Here is a 22089-nt window from a genome sequence, read left to right on the forward strand (position 1 = left end):
TTATTGCATCATTCAATTCACCTTTATTGCTTCCAGTGAGTGTCTTCATGACCCGTATTTGAACAGCAATTCACTCTGTTTGTAAAAATTCAAATTTACAGTGGTCACTTGCCATAGCTCACCATACACACATGAATATTCTCTCACCCTATCTGTCTATGATGTGGTGAATGACAACTTTTATTCAAAAAGAAATTTGAGAAATAAAATATTACAGGCATTAACAAAACTTTGCAAAGAATGACATAATAGTCCCATAACCCTTTATTGAGTTGAAAATTAAGTGATCTTCAAACCTCTTATTACTGTAATAAAAAATCAAGTACTGTAAAATAGCATTTAAGCTAGAGAAATTAGACTTGTAAATGAAGAAAATATGATTTTCTTGACAGGTAAATCTAGTTTTTGTAGTTGTTGGAGCTTTTTTTTCCTAGTCATTAAGTCTGATAACATCTAACAAAGATTTACAAGAAAAAACCCAACTATTTTATTTAAAAATAAATTTAGGTTATATCCAGTAACAAGTAGAAACTAAAGTTAATTTGAAAAGGATAACCAGACTAGAAACCACCAAGTGATCCAAAGGCTTGGGAACAGTTCACATCATTTCTTAACATGGCTCTGAGTCACCTGTCACGTGGAGCTGTGTCTCTCTTGCTCTTGCAGGCTGACCTTGGTGAGTCTGCCCAGCAGGTGGCTTTGATCCTCTCCCAGGCAGGTACAAACCCATCGGGTGAAGCTCCTTCACACACAAAACCATCAGTGCTGCAGTAGAAAATTAGTGGCTACATTTAAGTCATTATTTGAAGCCCTCAGAGCTTCTAGAGCATCTCCTCTGGAAAACCCCATTTCCATAAGTCGTGCGACCTGGAAAAGAAATGAAGTAACACCACTTTAAAACCAGAGTTTTGTTCACACTGTGTGCACATTAGTCAATAATGTCAGAAATTACTTTTCCACTGATCAAATACCTATCAGGGACAGCGTGCTTCAAAACCTTGCCAGAGATGACTGCTTTCTACCACTTAATTCAAAGCTGATTGCAGAAAATGCCACACCTGCATTTTCCTGGCTGGTCCAGTTTTGAAAGAAGAGTAAAATCCAAAGCCTGGTACCACATATGATAATTACAGTCTGACCTGGGGTCTTGCTGCTCTCAACAAGAACAGGATCTCAAGAAACCAACACTGACCAAAACACAAAATTATAGAGCAGATGAGAAAACCTATCCAGAATAAATCTTCAGCTCTCTTCCTTGAAAAGATCTACTTCTCCAGAGAGCATAAAAAAAACCCTCAAAACTATTCATTTCAGGTGTTGGATTTTTTTTTAATAAACCTTAAAGTTTATTAAAAAAAAGTAGAGGAAGAATATAGATTGGTTTAGGAAAATTCTCGGAGGGCTTCTACATATACTGAAAAAAGCAATTTTTTTGCTAAAAACTTCTGCAAAGCAAAAATCAATAACATCTGACAGAAGAAAAACATGGAAAAGGGCACATTAAGATAGTGATTTTGTTAAATCAATAACCACTTGACCAGCCCTCTTTATAATATCACATACTTGACACCTAACCTTTGTGCTCTGTGTTAACAGATATTTAAAGCACCACGTGTAAAAAGACAATCCAAATTTAATATATGGTTAACTACTAATTTAAATTACATTTAAAATCTAAAAGTCTCACTTTGGTATGACTTAAAGTCACAATATAACTCATTCAATTTTTAATTAATCTTCCAGAAGTGGAAAAAAGGTGTGGGAGGGCAGGGAATGGCATGTAAAAGTAACTGTGGCTGCTGGCAGCATAAAGCATTCCTATTCCTGCTTCAAAGGGTCTTATGACCAGACACCACAACTCTGAACCTGGAAGTCCTGGGCTACAGAAGCTGTCAGAGAGCTACTGCTACTCCTCCTCCTCTGCCTGCAGTGAGCCTGCAGCAGCAGAGTGAAGCAGGAAGGCAGAGGAGGCTGTACACATCTCAAGAGGAATTTTCCCAGGGTGCAAGACCAATGTGCAGCACTAGCACTGAAAGTATTTTTAAAAGAAAGTTGCCACCAAAAAAGCAACTTTTCTTTCCTCTAGGACACCTCCAGAACTTTCAGTATTTTTAGTCATCTCTGCTTTGGTGACTTCCTGAGAAATATACAAGTGCCAAGTTTGCCCAGAGGCGCAGGTCCTCCTCTTCTTAATATAAATACACCCCCACAACACGTTTGAGAACAGCTACCTTGGATGTCAGAACATCAACCTTACAATCCACCGCCACGTTTTTTCAACTTCTCATAGAGAGAAAAATGAATTGTTACTTTCAACACTTCTGCAGCAACAATTTAAGTCCAAACTCAATTTTGTAACCTGTAACTCTTATTTTTCATCTAAGATCGTGGTTTTTTTATGAGAAAAAGGGCAGGCAGAGGAATAAAAGCTAACCACAGAAACACACTTCAGAAAGTAAAGCTTTAATTGCAGTTGCCATGAATTCTAACTTTAAGAAATGATGGATGGAATTGCAACGTTCCTATTTGCAGAAATATTCATCAAATACCACAGGGAATAACAAAATCCTCCTTTCATCTGAGCACATTTTAACCACAGGAAAGGAATCTAGGTCCAGGAAACAGTGTATAACTGGCAACAGTAACTAAAGGTGCTGAAACTCCACAAGAAATGCAGAGATTTTTGCACCACAAGAATTGCAAATGCTCACAAACTTTAATGTGATGAGCAGATGGCATTTCTGCCATTTTAAGACAACTTGTGTCATTATTAGTACAGTCTTGAAAAACCAAAGGTGCTTTAATGACTTCTTCTTTGCAGGGTAACCAGAGAGCCTTGCAAATGACAGCAATCAAGTGAGCCCTACATCCTCAATGCATCAGAAAATATAAGTGCATATTGCTTTCATAAATCTGGGCCTTGGGTAAGAATCCAGACTGGCAACTATTTAATTAGTTTTGGCCCAAAAATAGAAGTCCCCATAAGCGGAATTTGCCAGTAATTAAAGGAGTAAGCCAACCCAGCAGGGAAATCTTTTGGTCCATCCCATACTGGCACTGAGTGGACCTTCAGGACAGCCAAAACGAAGTTTCTGGGCTTTGTCTCAGAATGTGCTTTTTCGTGTGGGTTTTTATTATTATTTTCTTTGTTGTTGTTGTTGTTAGTTAGGTTTTTGTTGGTTTTTTGGGAGTTTTTCTTTTTGTTGCTGTTGTTGGTTTTTTTCCCCTTTCTAGATGTAGCCCTGAAGGTTTGCAGTCAAAAGTGCAGTAAAAACTTTTGAACATTTTGAACACAATCAAACATCCTAAGATAGAAATCAGATCATAGAAAAGACTTCTGTTTGGGAGAAGCTCAGATTAAACTAAAAATGACATTGCTGCTACCAATTTGTTGACTTATCTCCTTATGAAAAAGGAAAAGAAACGTAATCTTGTTCAAGGGCAGCAGAGACCTTAAACTATAAAATGGCCAATACAGCTAACTGCAGATAGGCTACAACCTGGAGACCTTACTGCATGCAATAAATTCTGAATGCAGGAATAACACTAATCTTAAATTCTTAAATTTCTGAGTAAATAATCATCTCTTTTAAGAAAAAACTATCAGAAAAAAGTCTAGAAGTGTAAATCTATACTTAATAGAAAGGACACAGTCTTGTATGTGGCATCAGTATAAGGAATTAGTCGACCACATTATTGAGGGAAACATCCAAGTTTTAGCCCAAGTGTGTTTTGCATAACATTTTTATTTAAAAAAACCCCAAAATTACTGAATTGGAAACTTAAGCTGGGGACTTCAGTGAAGATGATTTCTACATGACAAATAATGAAATTTATTTATCATTCTTCTTTGAAACATTTATTTTATCAGATTTGAATAGTTTCCACTACTGAAACCATCAACATCTTTAAATACAAAATACAAGCAGTAATGCATAAAAGTAGAAACTCCCAAGTAGCTCTGTAACTCTGGTTTGGATAGTAATGATGATATGCTGTCTCTGTATTGCAACCATTACCTTATATGCTCATTTTTGCTGCTATAGAAACCATTAGAGAAACCTTGTAAACAGATGATAAAAAATTAGTAGAGATTAATTCCTAACCATTTAAAATGCCATTTTAAAATAGAAAGTGTTTACCTGCTCTTCAGAAACCTCAGTAGGTGGAGGCATGCCTTGTTCAGATGGATGATCTTGATAATTTGCATTATGTCTATGACGTAGAGGAGGAAACAGTCTATTCCAGTTAATCATCCCACCCTGAAAGCAGACACTACTGTCAGTCTTTGCAAAAAGAACTACAAATGCTTTAAACAAAAAGATCATCTGTACCACATTATATCAAAGCAGATGTTTAAATAAAGTACTTTATTTTAAAGAACAAAAACTGCTGTAGTCTCCTGTGAAGCAAAAACTGGACTGGTTACTTCTTTACTTGTTAATTGAAGTAATTACTGCAAACTAAGGAAAAGAAGGAGGAAGGGATGTTTCAGATCCATTGGGATAGATCTGGTTTAGTACAGTGCTAGGTTTCTGAGGCTGAAAGACAGCTGTCTTTACTAACAGGGGTTGTCCTGGCAAGAGGGGCAACAGCAGGTCCTGCAAGTACTTTACAAAATTGCTGCTGAAGTTAATGAGGGGAAAAGAGTACAAGAAATAAGTAAGGGAAAAAAGCAAAAGGGGCTTCTCAGTGCATCAGTAAAATTACATCAGGAAACAATAAACCCAACCTTCAGGACACCTGGGACTTCCATGCAAGTGACTATTCCTGTGACACTGGTGTGACTTGCAGTGACCACATTTACCTAACTTCTGTGTATGAAATATTGTTGCAAAACCTGGCCATGTACCAGTGCCAAAACATCTTGTAACTACATAGTAATAATGCAAATACACAACAGTAACATAGGTATGGTGCAAATCACAGAACTGAAACTTCCTCTTAACAACCAAACTCCAACTCTTGTAATAGCAAGATATTTGGAACATAAAGAAGAAATACTAAAATACAAGCTTTATAATTGTCCAGAAATAATTAATCTTCATTTCTTTAGCTTAAACAGACATTTTTGAAGGGATTTCAAAGCCCATAGATCCCATAAGCAGGTAACAGCAAACCCCAATCTCTCTTTTCTATAGTTGAAACATCTTTTGCAGTCTGTCAGTCCGTGTTGTCCTTTCCCTCCTCCCCTGCTCTCCCTGTTACTATGGAGAAGATCCCCCTCCCTTTCTGTATATATAGGACATGGCCTTCCTTCCTCCAGTTGCTCTATTTTAGTTCTATAACGTTGTTTCTCAGAAGGCCTTCCTCTTACGAGAGCTTTTTCTTTTCTTCTCTCAGAGAGCTCTTCCTGCCTTTATGTATCCTTAGACCATTAAATACCCTCTGCTCAATCAGATCAACAACAGCTAAATGTGCTCACAAAAAAAAAATATTTAGCATTCCTGCCCTTTCCTTTGTTTCCTTCCGTTCTGTCCAGAGGAGACCCAACCAGCTCAGACACCACAGGGGGCAGTACAATGGCACACTTTAAAAAAGCATTTGAAGAGTCATGAGACTTGAAACATCAGCTTGAGAAATATTCTAGTCCCTTCTATACTAGAGTACATTTTTCCCTGTGAAGATGTGAAATAGCCAGAAGCCATCACCCATTTTCAAGACATAGATCCCACTCTTAGTGAATTTGAATTTTAAAAGTATGTGTCTACATTTCCCATACTGTATAAAATATTTGCTTAACATTCATGAGGTTTTGATCAAAGGATTCTGTGGAAGTCTCATGTTAGTCAAACAGTGTAGTAAAAAGGAGAACTGTTTTGGAGCATAAGCCTAAGGAGAAAGAGGGATCAGATCTTCGACTGACACCACTGCACTACCTCGTGGTCTTGGGGAATCGCCTCCTGTACTTCCCCGCATATAATTTCCCATAACTAAGAATTACATTGAGTTTGAACTTTGAACTTTGAATTTCTCAAGAGTCTACTAAGCTCTACAGTTCAGTGAGAACACTGCACTAATGCTGCTTTACCTGTTTTTACTATTTAGAGATGACTTGAGGAGAAAGCAATGCTGCCACAAGTCATTCACACTGAATTGGTAAAAATACTAACAGGACTATGACACATCCCTTTGAGGCACCGTAAGTCATACACAATAATGTATATCAAATACAAAATCTACAATATACAATAATTTACCTTTATCTCAGTGTATCTGAAGACCAAAATAAATATACCTTTCCAGCAGTGCCCTGAGCTTCAATACTGAGCTGCCTCTTCCAGTTTGGTTTTGCATCCTCTCTGTCCTGTGCTCTCTCACCTAACACTACAGACTCGTCTACTTCCTTACCTTAAGCTTACAATATAGTTTGCATTAACATACACAGTATTCATTCTTTTCAATAAGAACTGCCATTTCCTTACAAATATAACTATTTAGTTTTGAAGGTTTACAGCAGATACCTTAATAAATTACAGATGTTGACTGAAGCATTCAAAAGAGTTTCACGTGAAGACCCCTTCCCAGAGAAAACAGACTAGACCAATTAGATCAAAATCGAGTATTTCAATTACCTTTGAAAACTGTGGTAAACATAATGTATCAGCTCTTAACTATATTAATGAGAGGAAAATAGCCAACATTTAATGGTATGTGAACACTGATGGTTAGGATTAACCCTGACAGTGGTGCACGACTAATCTGTGTAGTCTTTTAAACTTCACCAAAACCAGGTGCATTAGGATCATTTATCTTAACTAAAAGAAAATTGTTTCCCTTCACAGTCTTGCTTCTAATTAGATGACACACATCCACAAGGTCAGGCTCAAAAGAGCAGGGATTCAACTGCAGCAGGAACTATGGGACTGGTAATGTGATCAGTCTCATAAAAGTAAGGGAAAACGGGGAAGTGCAGCAAATGTCTTAAATGCACAGAAGACAGAGATCAAGGCTATGTATTTACAGTATGGATGGTGACTGCAAAGACCTTCAGACAACCTTAACTATCACAGCAGAAACATGAAGATCTGTTTTAACTTGAGCCATACCAAGCACCCAATATCACAAATTCCAGTTTAAAAAATGCACAGAAGATTTTCAAACCAGTATTCATTCTTGCCTTACAGAAATTATTTTGCAGACCTCCCCTTCATAATTTCAGGATCATTTCTGTAGCACAGTGGTTTTACACTATGCCACCAGACTTACTTGTGAGAAGTCAAGAAGATTTCACATGAAGATATCCAGTCTGATTAATCTATGTAAATGATGCTTTCCTCCTGGGAAATGAGCAAACTGTATTTAAGCATTTCACACCATACTTCACCCTCAGCACAGAGGAGCTCACACCAATCTTCCCACTCTCCACAGAAGCCTTGTCTCAGGCAACAAGAGGTCTCTGGAGTGGTCCAAAACACTAAGTAGTGGGGATGCTCCAGGGTCAACTATGGGAACTCCTTTCCTGAGCAGCACTTTCAGTGATAACACTTTCAGTGTGCCAGTCTAATCCATTTAGTGAAATCCAGGCAGTTCTTATGTGATTCCAGTTGGCAGTTTGTTATAAAAAGAATTAAGTTCAACTCTACAAGGTTTGGGGGCTGAGACCTAACATGACCCAGGACCAGGTAAGGAGGATGCCTTAAGCCTCTTACATTTAGAGCTAGATTCCACAACTGATACACTTGGGAGATCTTGCACTGAGATTATCTCAGGCAATATTTTTCTTGGTCTTGATCTTTGGTGTCAGGGAGGAGCCAGTACAGGTGTTCTGCTAGAGAATGTGGAGCACTGAAAAATTCTAGACCATGATTCATAAAAATGCTGTGCACAATTTGGTGCCTGGGCCCTTATCTCTGTTCCCAGCTGAGACTTTGACATGTCATCAGGAAAAAGATTTGACAGAAGTACTGCTTCATTAATTATTTGATGAGAAGGGTGACAAGACAAACCTAAGAAAGGCCTGTAAGACTTTCTCCCCCCTTTATTTCTATGCTGTAATTTTTTAGAAAAAGTCAGAAGTTTCCTTTTGTTTAGCAGCACAAACTGGGTGAATCAGTTGATTTTAAGTTCTTTGTTACTGCCTGATAGGAGACAAACATACCAAGGAAGTAATTTTACTGGTCTCTAATAAATCACTATTGGAAATGGATTAGGAGAACACTGATGATGTTGGAACTTCTGTTACAGGAAGACAACAAACTCATCGTAAGTTTAGATGACCAAAGAATGAGATTTACAAATGGACTGAACTAAAGAAATGGGGAAAATAGCAGCTCTTCATTACAGAGAAGGTTTTAAGGAAATGCCATATTGATGATTTACTCCTGGATAGCTGCCAAGGCTTTACGTACAGAAGCTGAGCCTTCTGAAGTCACATCCTTGATTTTGTTTTTCTTTTTTAAAATTTGGGTTGTTGTTTCTTTCTTTTAGTGGTGCCTGGGACAATTCTGTTTACAGGAAAGACGTATTCTCCTTTCCTGCAGAATAAGGAAGAAATATCTAGAACTAGCAAATGTCTCTGACTGTACAGCCTGCTAAAACCTAGCTATGCCACTTCTTTTCAGATAATCTCCTTCTTCTCTGTTTGAAAAACAGCTCAACCTGTTTCCCATATACACACCTGCCATGGCATATTTTGTAAAAGCACTTCTTATCCAAAGCTTCACAAATGAAAGTGCTGAATTGTGGACAATTGACAAATATCTAGTTATGTAGCCTTCAGATATGCACATATCTTACTTACATTAATTTCAAAAGAAATTAAAGGCTTTTAAAAAATCCTCTTGAAAGTGATGCACGTGGTTAAGATATTTTGATAATGTTATCTCCTGTACATGGTTAATGCCAACTTGCCATCTACTTGCACAAACAGGAAGTACCTCCTGATATGTCCTGTTCTTAACATAATAACTACAGTAAGAAAAAAGAAAAAGGAAATTGCTTTGCATTTCACCTTTTAAAGTTACATTTGTAAAATATTCCACTCTGTATAGAAACCTTTACTTGATAAAGACATAAATACTGTCTTATTTTTTTCTCATATAAAGCTTCGTAACAAAATTTACTGAAAACAAGAAATGCTGACTTGCTTTTCTGGCATAAATTTTTCAACCATGTATTGACTCCAAAGTCCATATACTGATGATAGAAATTAACAAACAAAAAAAAGCATAGCCTTGGATGACATGATGTCTGCTGCCCTAAACATTGCATAAGAGAGAAAAATGGTGAAATTTCCAGTACACTTACTCAAGGTCTGGCCTGTCTCTTTTTGTGATGATAAAACTCTTCTGTTTTTTGGTTGTTTGGGGAGACTTTTTTTGGTGTTTTTTTTCCTCTTACTTTAATAACTTCCCTCTTTTAAAAGGGGGTAGAGACATAACAGTATTAATGTTGTAAGCATTGTTCTTAACAACAGAAAGATTTTTTCACGAAGTAAAGCACTCCAGCAATTTCTAATGATATTCTAATTTCCTGGAAATTTATCCAACAGACAAGTCTATTCAGCCAAAAGGCTCTGTCTCCAGTTCTTAGTTTCTGCATCCTGAACTTTGATGCCTGCATTGTCCCTGAGGAGCTCATATGTCACACAAGTTCAGAAATCCACATGTGGTCTTTTCTGAAGCCTGATCAGCTATTTCCTTTGAAATCTAGAAGGAACACCTTAATCTGGCTTCTGAAGCTGCCTGAGAGACAATGGAAGGGATTTCATGCACTGGGAGGTTCCAGTATTCCAGCTGCTGAAGGCAGGTCCACCAGCATGAGCACAGAGTCTGTACTTGGGGAAATAACTTTAGCTCTGTATTAGATATTTTGCACAAAACAGAGTCAGTTTTAATCCTTACCCCATGGCTCTTTGGATCTGGACTTGTGACACTGAACTGGTATTGAAGCATAATGATTAGATAGATAATTCTTCACTCACCTTCTATGCAAAAAAATTTTCAAAGAGTAATAAGGAATAAGAAGAGACTGGAACCAAAGTGAGAAATCAGAGTTCTAAAATTGTTTTGATTTGACAAGTTGAGATAACAAACTCTTGGCACAAAGGAAACTCAAACCTAAATCTTTCAAAATACTACATAAGCACATCCCTTAGTATATAAAAGACTAGTCTGTGATGACATAGGGAAAAGAACAGATCAGCATCCCATTGTGGGATGTGAAGGTTCAAGTTCTGTCTTAGGCTGCAAATAGGATTAGCTTCCATTTATTAATATCTCAAAGTCAATATTCAAGGTGTCAACACTTTGCACCTGTAGCACCTCTTAAGGTATCTGTCCTGATTTCAGCTGGGATAGAGTTCATTTCTTCTCAGCAGCTGGTAGTGCTGTGTTTTGGATTCAGTATAATGTTGGTACTACACTGATATAAGTGGGTTTGCTAAGCTGTATTTATCTTAAGTAAAGGACTATTTTTTGTGTGTCTCATGCTCTGCCAGTGAGGAGGTAGTCAAAAAAAGGCTGGAAGGTTGCATAACTGGGACAGGTGAACCGAACTGGACAAAAGGACATTTCACACCACAGAATACCATGACCAGGATATACAACTGTGTGAGTTAACCAAAAGGAGGGCTGATCCAGTTTAGGGAATGGAGTTTGGCCTCTGTCAGCCAGTGGTGAGCAACTGTATTGTGCATCACATATTTGTGGGTTTTAAAAATTTTATTATTTTTATTATTATTACTACTACTATATTTTACTTTGTTTCAATTATTACACTGTTCTTATCTCACCCTAGTTTTGATTCACTCCACCAGGGTGGCAGAGGGAGGTGAGAGCGGCTGTGTGGTGCTTGGTTGCTGGCTGGGCTTAAGCCACCACAGCAGCACATTAAGGAACAAGGGTGGAACCAGCTCACAGCTGTCATGTGTAAGTATCAGAGTTCAAATCACAAATCCTATATATTAAGGAGGACCATGTACTATCTGAACCACAGGCTTCTTTTTTACTACATACTATGGAAAATGGCACTCTGGAAGAAGAAATTGGCCATCAAGACTCTCTAAGTGCAGATTGGAAGGACAATAGAAGCAGACCTGGAATCCAATAACCAACTGCCCCCAAAACAGATGCCTTATTTGCACCATGTTCATTAGAAATGAAGGGACAGGTACACCTAAAAAACCCCTGCCTTCTGTAAACAGAACTTGATTCAACAACAGTGAATTAAATACTCTGGAAACATCTGGGGCAATTTGTTATCTCATAAGCGCTTTATAAGAAATTGCCTCTAGTTAAATTGCCAGAGGAAAGGAATATAGACCAATCACATAGGAGAATAAAAATATTCTATTTCCCAAACAATTTCTTTGTTTTGAAATAAAACAGTGTTTTGCTTTATGAAGTTGTCCAATCGCTGCTTCTCTAGGAAATCTGATTACAAATATTAAACCAAATTCAAAGGCTATAGCTCAAAAGCTGAGTCAAAATGAAAAAGAATTTCATCATTCCAGTCCAAGAGAAAAAAGGATTGTTCAATATATGAGCAGAGTGCTACCAATGAGTAGGAGATAGAGAAACTCAATCTTGTGATTGTGACAGCTGGCTGTTAATGAGACACACTCAGCTTATTCTAGTTGAACTAGTGTCTGCTGGCTCTAGTTCTGTCACCTTGTGGAATTGCCAACTTCCATAAAAAAGACAGAAATCTGAAGTTTCTGTGGTAGTCTGTAGAGGAAATGGTCATGAATTGTTCATTACCTGAAAATTCAACAGGAAATTCAACATTTTTAATTTCACACCTAGAATCCATGAAAGAAGTCATACAGCAAAGTAATCCAGAATGTCTAGATAGCACTGGGTTATCAGTTGCTGCAAATACATTACTGAAATGAAACTATTAAAAACCAGAGTTCAGGCATGCCAACATCAGCAGCATATGCAGTTTTTACACCCCATACACTCTTGATATAAATACAAGTTTATTTTCAACACAAAGAAAATAGTTTTAAACAACTACAGAGAATAACCAAGGCTTGAAAAATGCCAGAAGATCACAAAAAAGCAAAGGATGAATTTAAGACACACAGGTCTGAAGGAAAAGATATTGTTCTCCCTACAAAAATGGAAGCTGTCTGTTATTTCAAAATGTGTCCACATGTGTACATTGGCATGCAGAGGAAGGGAAGAGTGATGGAATACTGAGTCTAAATTTAGCGACAGTGATTACTGTTGCAGCATACAAGCATCATTCATGGGCTGAAATGAATCTGTAAATCACTCACTGGTTAACAGAATTCTTAAAAAATATGATGTCAAATCCTGTGCACACATTTCCCTGGAGTCTAGGCATAAAAGCTTTTTTATCCTATTGGTACCCTACATATCACTGTCTTTGGAGTTTATGCAAGTGTTGCTAAAGGCAGTTTCTATTCAAATATGTCACAAAATCCCAAAGAAGCCTTAGTAACACAGACTGATTGGAATGGAAACCAAATTAGAGAAAAGACTTGGTGTGACACTTGGCTCAAAGTCTTACCCATTTATTCAGGTAAAGCAGTCTGGTAGTTTTCTTCCTGACAATGATACATACATTTGTGGAACAAAATGGAAAAGCTGCTTCCATCTGAAGTCCTGGCTGTAACAACAAGGGGTTTTGTCGACTTGGCAATGTATAAAGGTTGTAGAAGGTCTTCATGGTTCAAAATATCTGTTGGAATGGCTTCTTGCTGGTACTCAAACTTGTGAAGTGATTCAAGAAAACTTCATTGAAGTGCCACCTCAGTACCAGTAGAAGAGCTAAAAAATAAGCCTGGGTCTAGCTCTTCACTTTGAAAAAGCAGAATTGGACTGTCTACGAGTATATTCACTGGGGGATTTCTTTTCTACCCTCCTGAATGAGTATAACATTCCTGAGGAAGAACTCTTGAGCCAGGAAAACCTTTGCTCCATTAATCTATTTTTTTCCAAGGTTGGGAGTTTATTGCTTAGATATAACCAGAAGGTAAATTACCAATCTGGACACACAGTCCTTACTTGACAAAATCTAAAACTTGCAAATTGTTCAGGATATGAGGCTCCCCATAATAATAAAGATACTCAGTGTGCCTACCCACAGGACATCTCTTCTGTGTCCCAGGAGAAAGACATCTAATGAACAAACAATAAGAGGAAGTCCCTTTGTTATAGAAGTCTGGTCTTTGCAAGCAGCAGAATCTCATATATGATGAAGATGAGATATACATATGAGATACCATGTGGTATCAATCTTAGGAGTTTCTGGCCTCAGTGAAAATTAATGGCAGCTGGAAGAGAAGAACAAGAATACAGGAGGGAAAAGACAGTGTAAGCTTGAAGTGGCCAACAGGGTAGATAGAGAGGTAGTGAAATGAAGATTTTCATATATATGGCCGCAGGCTTGTTACAATCAGGAGCAACCTGGAGAAGCTTTTAAGTGATACAGACACTTAAGAGAATCCACGAAGAAGGTAATATGATGTCCTTAACATGTTCAGCTAAAATGCTCAGCAGATACAAAACCCATTCTTTGAAGATGAAGGGACTGAGGTTGATATGCTGCCCATCTCGAATGGGCACAGCAAGGAGTGCTCCAAGGAGTTATACTTAATGCCAACACAAGGTGCTCCCCACCTTTTTGCAACCTTCCACCACCTCCACATCACAGTCTGTAGTGACATCAGAGTAGCCAATACCACCTAGGCATGGAATCTTCCCTATCTATTCACAATTTGGTTCTCTGCCAGCCTCCCTCCACGTTCTCAATGGGAAGTGAAAGTCAAGTTGACGCCTTGATACTCACACTGGTGCACAGATGCTGCAGTTGCTTCCCTTTTCCCACCAGGGTTTTATTTGGGTTACAAAAAAGATAAACTTTTTAGAAAAATACTAAGAAATAAAAGAGATCTAGAAATAGAAACATCAGGAGAGGAAGACCAACTTTTATCAATATTACAGTAGCAAAAGGATAAAATAGCAAATGATTACTGGTGGTAATCATTTCTGATTACAGACATGACAGGAGAGAACTTCCCCCAAGGTGAAGAAGCATTTTATATAGGGGCAAATACAAAGTATGGGAAACAAGAGAGATGAAGGTGAAGAGGTGACAAAAATGTAGGAGGAAAATGGCACAGTGGGGAATGAAAATGTGACAGTGACATGAAGGGGAACAGAAAATCAGAAATGGGAAAAAAAGAAAAACACGACAAACTATTTGCAAAATAGGATAGACAAAAGAGTGTGAAAGAAAATAACTACGAAAGCAAAGTTTAAAAAGCAGCAACAAAATGGCAAGCTGGTATTTTCAGGGAATGAATACATATAGCACACATTTTATTCTACTGCTTTTAAAGGTGAATGCAGGTGATGCTATGTAATTCATCTGGGACAAGATTGTAATTTCTCAGCAATATCCACAGGAGCAAATAAAGAACACAAGATCTAAAAAGATCTAGAAAGTTTTCTAAATGAACACTACCATGTGTTTAAGGGCTGTATCCACAGCAACTAGAAACCAACACAAAACCAGTCACCATTTAACCACATTCCCCTGAGAAACTATCAACATAACAGTTTCTAGCAACAAATTCAGACACAGTGCCCGCGGAATATTTAAGAGCTAAAATAAGGTACATCAAGTAATCAACTTGGTGGGCTTATTTTCAAATTCTACCACACACTCAATCCACTCATTGAATTCAAGGGTGTTTGACAGCCCAGCACTCACACACCCAGTTCCATGCTTCCTCCAGACCAGGAGATTTCAGCTAGAAAAAGACTGGAAAAGGTAAAGCTCAAACAATTGCCAGCAAATAAATTCTGGGGTGATTGTTCCTTGCTTTTTCTTTTTTGTAGAAAGCATCCGAAGTGAATTCTGCTTTGGATAAAAGGGTTTAGTGAACAACGGGAAAAAAAAAAAGATAAAATTATTTACATCTCAGTATCATAGAGGTATACTACAAACAACTTTTGAGAAAGGCTTTCCCCCCAGTTTCTTCCCTCCCCCTGCCCCCCCCCCCCCTTTTTTTTTATTTAAACTTTTTAATGTTCGTTTACATAACCTGTCAGGCTCATATTCTTCAGAATTTCTTGTAAAGACTCTAAGAATAAACTTACTACAAAAAGCATCTATTTAAGAGAAGGGCCTCCCTTATGAGAGCCTGCCAACATTGCCCAGACAATGGAGCCCCATTAGAAGCACTGATCTTCTCCTTCCATAATGCTACCAACATCCTGGGAAACTGCATTGTCTCATTTCTCAAACAGACGAACTGAAGAGTAAAGGAGAGGGAAGAATGAGCAGAGCACCTTCTCAAGGGGCAGCTGAACAAAATTCTTGCACTATGGCATAGAGAAGAAAGTTAAAGTTCACTTCCCTCACCAAGCAAAGCAGAAAGTGCGAGAGAAAATGTTAATTTATCTCACCTATGGCACACTACCTACAGACAGCATATTGAGACTTCAGAAATCCACACAACATTTACCAGAATATAATTCAAAGCCTGTTTTGATGACTGACATGTACTTCACAGCTTTCATTATTTTCAATTTCACAAAAAAACTATCTAAGAAACTGAGCTGCATTCTTTATAGCTTCACTCCCACAGGTAAAATTATCATCTAAATTCTTTTCATCTCTAGCATGATCTCTTCCACTCCACTGTCTTCAAATTACACCTTGCCAAATTTCTAAAGGTAAAAGAATTGCCCAAGTACACCAATCCAGAAAATGGTTTTCAACTTTTCAAATATTATTTTGAGATTGAAAATAGTCTGTTTTTCATTATTCCACTGCACAGCAACATTTGTGAGTGATGCTTTTTCTGATTTAGCTGATGACCAGTAAATTCTGTGAATGAGTCATTAAAAAACACCAGGTGGGTCAAAAGCTTTCATGACACACCTTTTCTGCAGAGCCTCTATGGAACATTCATACATTGATCCTATGGCCTTCTGATCACGGGTTTCACAGATTAGCACCAGTTAAATAAATGCTGTGCTCAAGTTAAAGGCTAAACATGAAGGTAACTTGAAAGTGTTTCAGCAACTTGTAAAGGGAAGCATCTTACTGATGTTCAAACAGTGTTCCTGCATTTTAGTCAAACCCCTCCACCTTTTTAAAGAATTCTATTTGAAGTCAAACATGAAAAGACAAATTTCCACTTTCATTGTTCATAGCCTAGGGAAAGGACAAGATGAGAAGAAAATGTTATCAACAGTTCTTTTATCATTTACCATTCTGAACTTATTTACCACTTTTTGTAATTAAAGAGATATTAGAAAGACTGTCCTTCATAACTGGAAGTGTATTCTTTCTCACATCTGAAGAAACCTGGCTGCACTCCTCACAGCTGTTTGTAGTCCAACATACAGTTTCAATTCATTTTCTATTACAATGGCAATATTCAAGAATTGAGTAATTTCTAGTTCAGTTCTTATGTTAAAACTGATCAGGGTTCTAATAGGAATGGAGAAAAATAGATTAGAAGTTTCTGCTTGAGAAATAATTTCATCATATTGAAATGTTAAGGAAATAAGAAAAACCGAATAATGTTATCAGGGACTGGAGACAAAGATTCATACTCCAGCTGCAGGCCAAAGCTTTATGTCATTACACCTCTAATTCTGGGAATGCATTAAGGGTAACACAGCTATATCTGTTTGCACTGCACTACTCCCAACACAAAAAGCACTTGTGTATCAGTACAGAGCTGTGTTTCAGGCAAAGAAAACTCAGTGAAGACAGTGAACATATCTAAGATCAGGAATTGAGACACCACCTGCCTTGTTTTGCTGCCCTACAACACAAAGACTGAGAATATCTGGATTTGTTAGTTTGTATGAAACAGAGAAAATAAAAAGACTCTGCTATTCTGTTCAATAGGGACAGAGGATTAAACCAAGAGGATTAAACATGGCAAACAGAAAGTCACTGGTGGTTTACCTCTGTAAGTTAGAGATTTTAATTTCTGCCCTTAAGAAACAACCTATACATCTATACAAACAAAGGAATTTCATAGAAAATTTTCAGCCTTTCTGAAAAGGCTGCTGACCAGACAGATACTCAAAAGAGTAAGGACCATTTTGACTTTCTAACTTTACACAATGGCTTTCACTAAAGACCACCAAGAAGCAATCACTTTACCTTTCAGCCTCACTTTTTGTGACAGAATGCCAGGACTACTGATATCCCCACAAGATTGTCTGACATCCTGCTCCCATCTTGTGAAGCAGTTTTAACATACAAAGCTATACAAACCACTTAAATGGCTATCAGCAGTACAACAGTGTATGAAAGACTGATGGAAAAAAATTAAAAAATAATTTTAGGAAACAGGAACAATGCAAAATCTACGAACCAAAAAAATGTATTTCTTCTAACAATACAATCCTTAAAGAATGTATAGCAATACCTGCTGCTGTCTCTGCCGCCTCATTTGGGCAACCTGAGACATCATGATTTGACGATCCAGTAACTCCATTCTCTGCTGCCTCTGGATGTCAACTGTGGCTCCCATTCCCACTCGAACTTCATTCGTTGGCTCCGCAGATGAGAAGACTGGTTCAAGAGTCCATGAAAATATCTTTGCTACCCATCTGGGTACACAAAGAATTCGATGAACTTTTAACATACTGCTATTGTAGCAAATCCCAGAAATCTGAAATAAAAAACAAAATGTTAAAAAAACCCTGAAAACCAAAAAATTTAAGTACACCACATTTACTTTGGATTTGGCTGCAGGTAACAGTTGGGTCTTTCTGGTTTTTTAAGTGCTTTTACTGTATTTATTCACAGTTCCCAGTCAAGAATCAGAGAACAAACAGGGGATTTCTTTACTTCCCTACAACTACAAATTGCTTTTTAAAATCTGTGTGGTGCATTGCCTGTGACTCATAAAGTTGCAAGGGGTTTTTTGTTTGTTTTGGAATTTCAGCCCAAGCCAAATGACCCTTTCTAAAACTGGTCAAAATTAAAATAAAAGTTTAATTTCTAGTAAAAGACCTGGTCAGGGTATGCTGCATGCTGACCTGAGAAGATTAAGACAGCTCTTGAGGATGCTGAAGCACTCTACACACTCCTTCAAAAAAAACAAAAAAAAAACAAACCCTCTTAAGGCTTCTGTCCCCACCACCTGAATCTCTCCTTCTAGTAAAATCAAAAGCAAACCAGCGGAAATGAAGTTAAACACCAGCGGAAATGTAGTTAAATCTAAGACTATGCACACACTCATTCCAAAAGAAGCCCACCTGCCTTACAGGAGGGAAAAAAAAACATTTGAAAACCAATTCATTAAAAACTGTGATACTGAAAAAGCCAGTTTTTGCGAGGCCCTTCTCCTACCCATAAGAAAAAAACACATTCCCTGTGTTCATGCTTGCCTTGGGGCTTGATTTCATTTCAGATTCTGCAGGAGAAAGAGAAATCATGAGCCCCATAAATGGAATTACAGTCATCCCTCAGCTATTATTTTGAATGCCATTGTGAAGCCACAGCACTTGAGCCCAAAGCGGTCCCATCTGCATTCTGCTTTATACCACATTTCAGAATTTGTGACTCTTTGTTGTCTGTTATACCACAAGAATTATGCTGTCACAGCACATGAACAGGAAGAGATCTGAACCTCAACAAATCTGTAAACATACCCCAGAAATGAAATTATGCGAAAAGCAATGTAGAAAATCTGAATCTGATTTATTTATTTATTTATTTATTTGGGGCTATTTGTTGTATCTCACTGACATTTGTATAAAGATACTAAATGCATTGCTGATTATACAAAGAGAGACAGTATAGGAAAAAAAAACGTTCTTTAGGAGGGGGGATATTTTTCAGATTATTAACAAGGTTATTGTTAAATATCCAGTGAGGTAGTGAGACTTCTAGCAAAAACACATTCTGCTTTTGGAAACAATGATTTATGTTTTATATTACTTTCATTTTATGACTCACAGTTGGATGTACAGCCCAAGCTGCTGGTTGCTTGACAGCACAAGCACAGGCTGTCATTCTAAAATGAGAAAGAAGTGTTTTAAACTACTCTTAACCTCTTCAGTCTTTCAGTCATGCTAAAAGAAAGGAGGTAAATGCTATAAAGGCCATAATCACATCAGAGTGAAGGCTGCCTTTAATTTAAATTTTCTGTATTCAAAAGAAGGTCCTAACTGGACAGGACACTGTAACAGAAGCTTTTTCATGACCTCAAAGATTCTTTTCTCAGCTCTAGTGAAACTGTTCCAGATGACTGTAAACTCATGACTAAAACAGTGCACATCAATTGGAAATTAAGGTATAGCTATAATCACCAAAGAACAAGAAGAAGAAAATTCGTATCACTTCTGCAATTCACCTGTTTTTGGTATGTACTGCTTGAGGTGTCTGCCTGGCAAGAAGGTCCCCCAGAAGCAAACCCCCTGATCCTGAGGGAGGTAGGTAGATAGGCCCCTCACCCAAGAAAACCTAGATTGCACAGTAACTGAAAAAGCGTTTTGGGGGAGCGAGAATTACTAAACCAGATTGCAAATATTGCATACACATTTAATCTGATGTTTTCTTCAATGCAAAATGTACAAGCAGCACCAGAACATACAAATTATCTCCCTTCCTCCCACCTTGTTAGGTGTAGGTAGTATCATTAGGCTATGGAGCCAGGACCCCTTTTCATTCCAGGGATTCTGCACCTGATTGTACAGGTGTTAACTAGGAAGAGAAAGAAGTCCTACTCAAAATACTTTGTCCAACATCACACCAACATTCCTTCACTTCTTTCAAATGTCCCTCCTTGATACTGATCTCTGCTCTCTCTTACCACCTTTGAAAAGGTCTAATGTTTTCAAAAATCTTGAGCGGGTTCAAAAAGTCACAAGAACAAAACAAAGCAAGTGGTGATAGGAAAAACTACATCTCCCTGAATATATGACAAATCCAGACACGTGTCTGAACATACTAACCACAAAGATAATCACTATTTATCAAGTCAAGACAGAAAATAGAGCAATGAGAAAACAGCAGCCTATCTTTGGTGTCAATACTTTGGTACTTGTTTGTCTCAGTAGGGAAGGCATACTGCAAGCCTCAATTAACAGCTAGATCAGTAAAAGCATTCTTGTATTTTTCTTAGTGGAGATGGTTGGGCATGGAATCATTTAGGTTGGAAAAGACCTTTAAGATCATCAAGTCCAATTGTTAACCCAGTACTGCCAAGTCCACCATGTCCTTAAGTGCCACATCTACATGTCTTTTAAACACCAATAGAGATTGTGACTCAACCTCTCTCTGCCCTGGGCAGCCTGTTCCAGTGCTTAATGAACCTTTTGGTGAGTAATTTTTCCTAATATTCAATGTAAACCTTCCCTGGCACAACTTAAAGGACACTTCCACTTATCTTACTTGGAAAAAGAGATTGACCCTCACCTCATCACAATTTCCTTTTAGGTAGTTGTAGAGAGCAAGTCATTCCAGAGTACTTAATCAGGAGAAAAGGCTTTATAAGCCTAAAAGTTTATGGACATGCTAAAATGAAGAGCTATTACATGGAAGTATAAGAAACTTTAAAATGCTGTGGTCAGTTATAACAAATTTTCAATAAGTTTCAATTAGTGAGGACAAGATAGCTATTTCCATATTTCCAATAAGCCCAGAATGCACACATTTGTAGTTAAAAAAGGCCTTGTGATTCAGTCTGGCTCAGTGTCATACTTTCATCTTAATGTCAAGTATTTCCAAAGAACTTCCTCTATAGCTGGTTCATATGCAGAATTTGATAGATATCATTTTATAAATCATAAGCTTTGACAAAGTAAAAAGCAACTTTTTACACTGTTTTTGTTACTGACATTGAGTGAATTTCTAGTGTTTAAGAACATAATGCAACATTGTTTATTCAATGAAGATAAAATAACCTCATTATCTTCCAACTTCAGCACCATACATCAGATTAAAGGGCTACTTCCCCCAATAGAGGAGCTTCCACTGTATTTTAGCCGCCGAAAGTCACCACAAAAAAACGTTGTGGTTATGTCCACACCGTTAAAATGGAGAATTTGTGGCTAGCAACATAAGGTGCATCTTAATTTCTGTTAGTCACAACATCTTCCACCATATTGTATGTGGTGCAGTGCTAAGAAGAGGAAATGGAGGATGCTGGAAATTCTCTGGCACACTGCAGAGAATCTAAGTGTGCTTAGATATTTTCAGTTTCTTAATGCCATGACTTACTACTGATTCTTCACATGAAGTTTCCTAACCTCGTTCTGCCCCCATATAAAGCCTGCCTTCCCCTCCCCTTCCCTTAAGTCCTTCCAAAGTTCTACATTTTTAAGAAAAAGGAAGTAGCTGTAGTTTCTCTGCAATTAGGTAAATCAAACATAGAAGCTCTCCAGTATTTTACATTGCAAAGATACATATGCTCCACAAATTTTTTGGTGTTAATCAAGTACAGTGAATTTCAATATTTAAATTTTAAATTTAAATATTGAAATTCACTGTACTTGATTAACACCAGAAAAGGAAATCAAACAGAAAAAAAGAAGACAGACTGGTGTAGAGAATTATGTTGAAAATTATTTTAACTAACAAAACTTGACATCAAATACTTGATTATTTTGTTCTGAAAAATGTAAATACATTCATCATATATACTCAAGACTTGGCTATTTTCAGATACCAACAAATGAAAAGCAAATAGTTTTCTTAAGGTGAAGTGACATTTTTATATCTATTTTATCTGCTTAATCCTTAGTATGTTCTGAATTCTAAAAATTAGAATCAAAACATGGGTTGAAATTTGTGTCGGGATTCTGTATTTGTCTTCATTAGCAAAAGCATTTATCATACCAAGAGGGTTGTGTGAAAACCACCTAAGAAACAAAACTACGCAACAAATAAATGCCACTACACACATATTTTCAACTTCCGTGACAATTCTAACAGATTATTTTGTTTGGGTTTCCTTTTTGGAAATTGTTGCAAATACTATAAACAGCCTTTTGTAAAAGTTACCTTGAGAGAAAAATAAGATTATAGAGATAGTAAAATATTTTTCTTCAATTTTGTTTCCCGTTGATTTGGCTCATAAATTTTCCAGATACCTTGAAACTTTTTTTCCAGAATTCATCAGTGCTTCATTGG

At 37.4% G+C, this 22089-nt stretch overlaps 1 protein-coding gene across 3 annotated transcripts in view; it reads right to left on the reverse strand.

The window, feature by feature from the left end:
- UBAC2 (UBA domain containing 2) overlaps positions 1–22089 on the reverse strand; it is an 88184-nt gene continuing 66095 nt past the window's right edge. The window contains exons 7-10 of one of the 3 annotated variants that reach the window (XR_008533873.2): positions 17375–17620; positions 4143–4262; positions 631–867; positions 1–75 (exon numbers count right to left, since the gene is read on the reverse strand). Coding sequence is in view for 2 of the 3 variants with exons in the window: in XM_054628523.2 (XP_054484498.1) it covers positions 760–867; positions 4143–4262; positions 17375–17620 (474 nt within the window). In the remaining variant the exon portion in view is untranslated. Of the gene's footprint in view, positions 868–4142; positions 4263–14480; positions 14836–17374; positions 17621–22089 lie in introns of those variants that run through there. The other 2 variants (XM_054628523.2, XM_054628524.2) reach the window with 2 other exon arrangements.

The sequence above is a fragment of the Agelaius phoeniceus genome, chromosome 2, assembly GCF_051311805.1.
Source record: "Agelaius phoeniceus isolate bAgePho1 chromosome 2, bAgePho1.hap1, whole genome shotgun sequence".
Lineage (NCBI taxonomy): Eukaryota > Metazoa > Chordata > Aves > Passeriformes > Icteridae > Agelaius > Agelaius phoeniceus.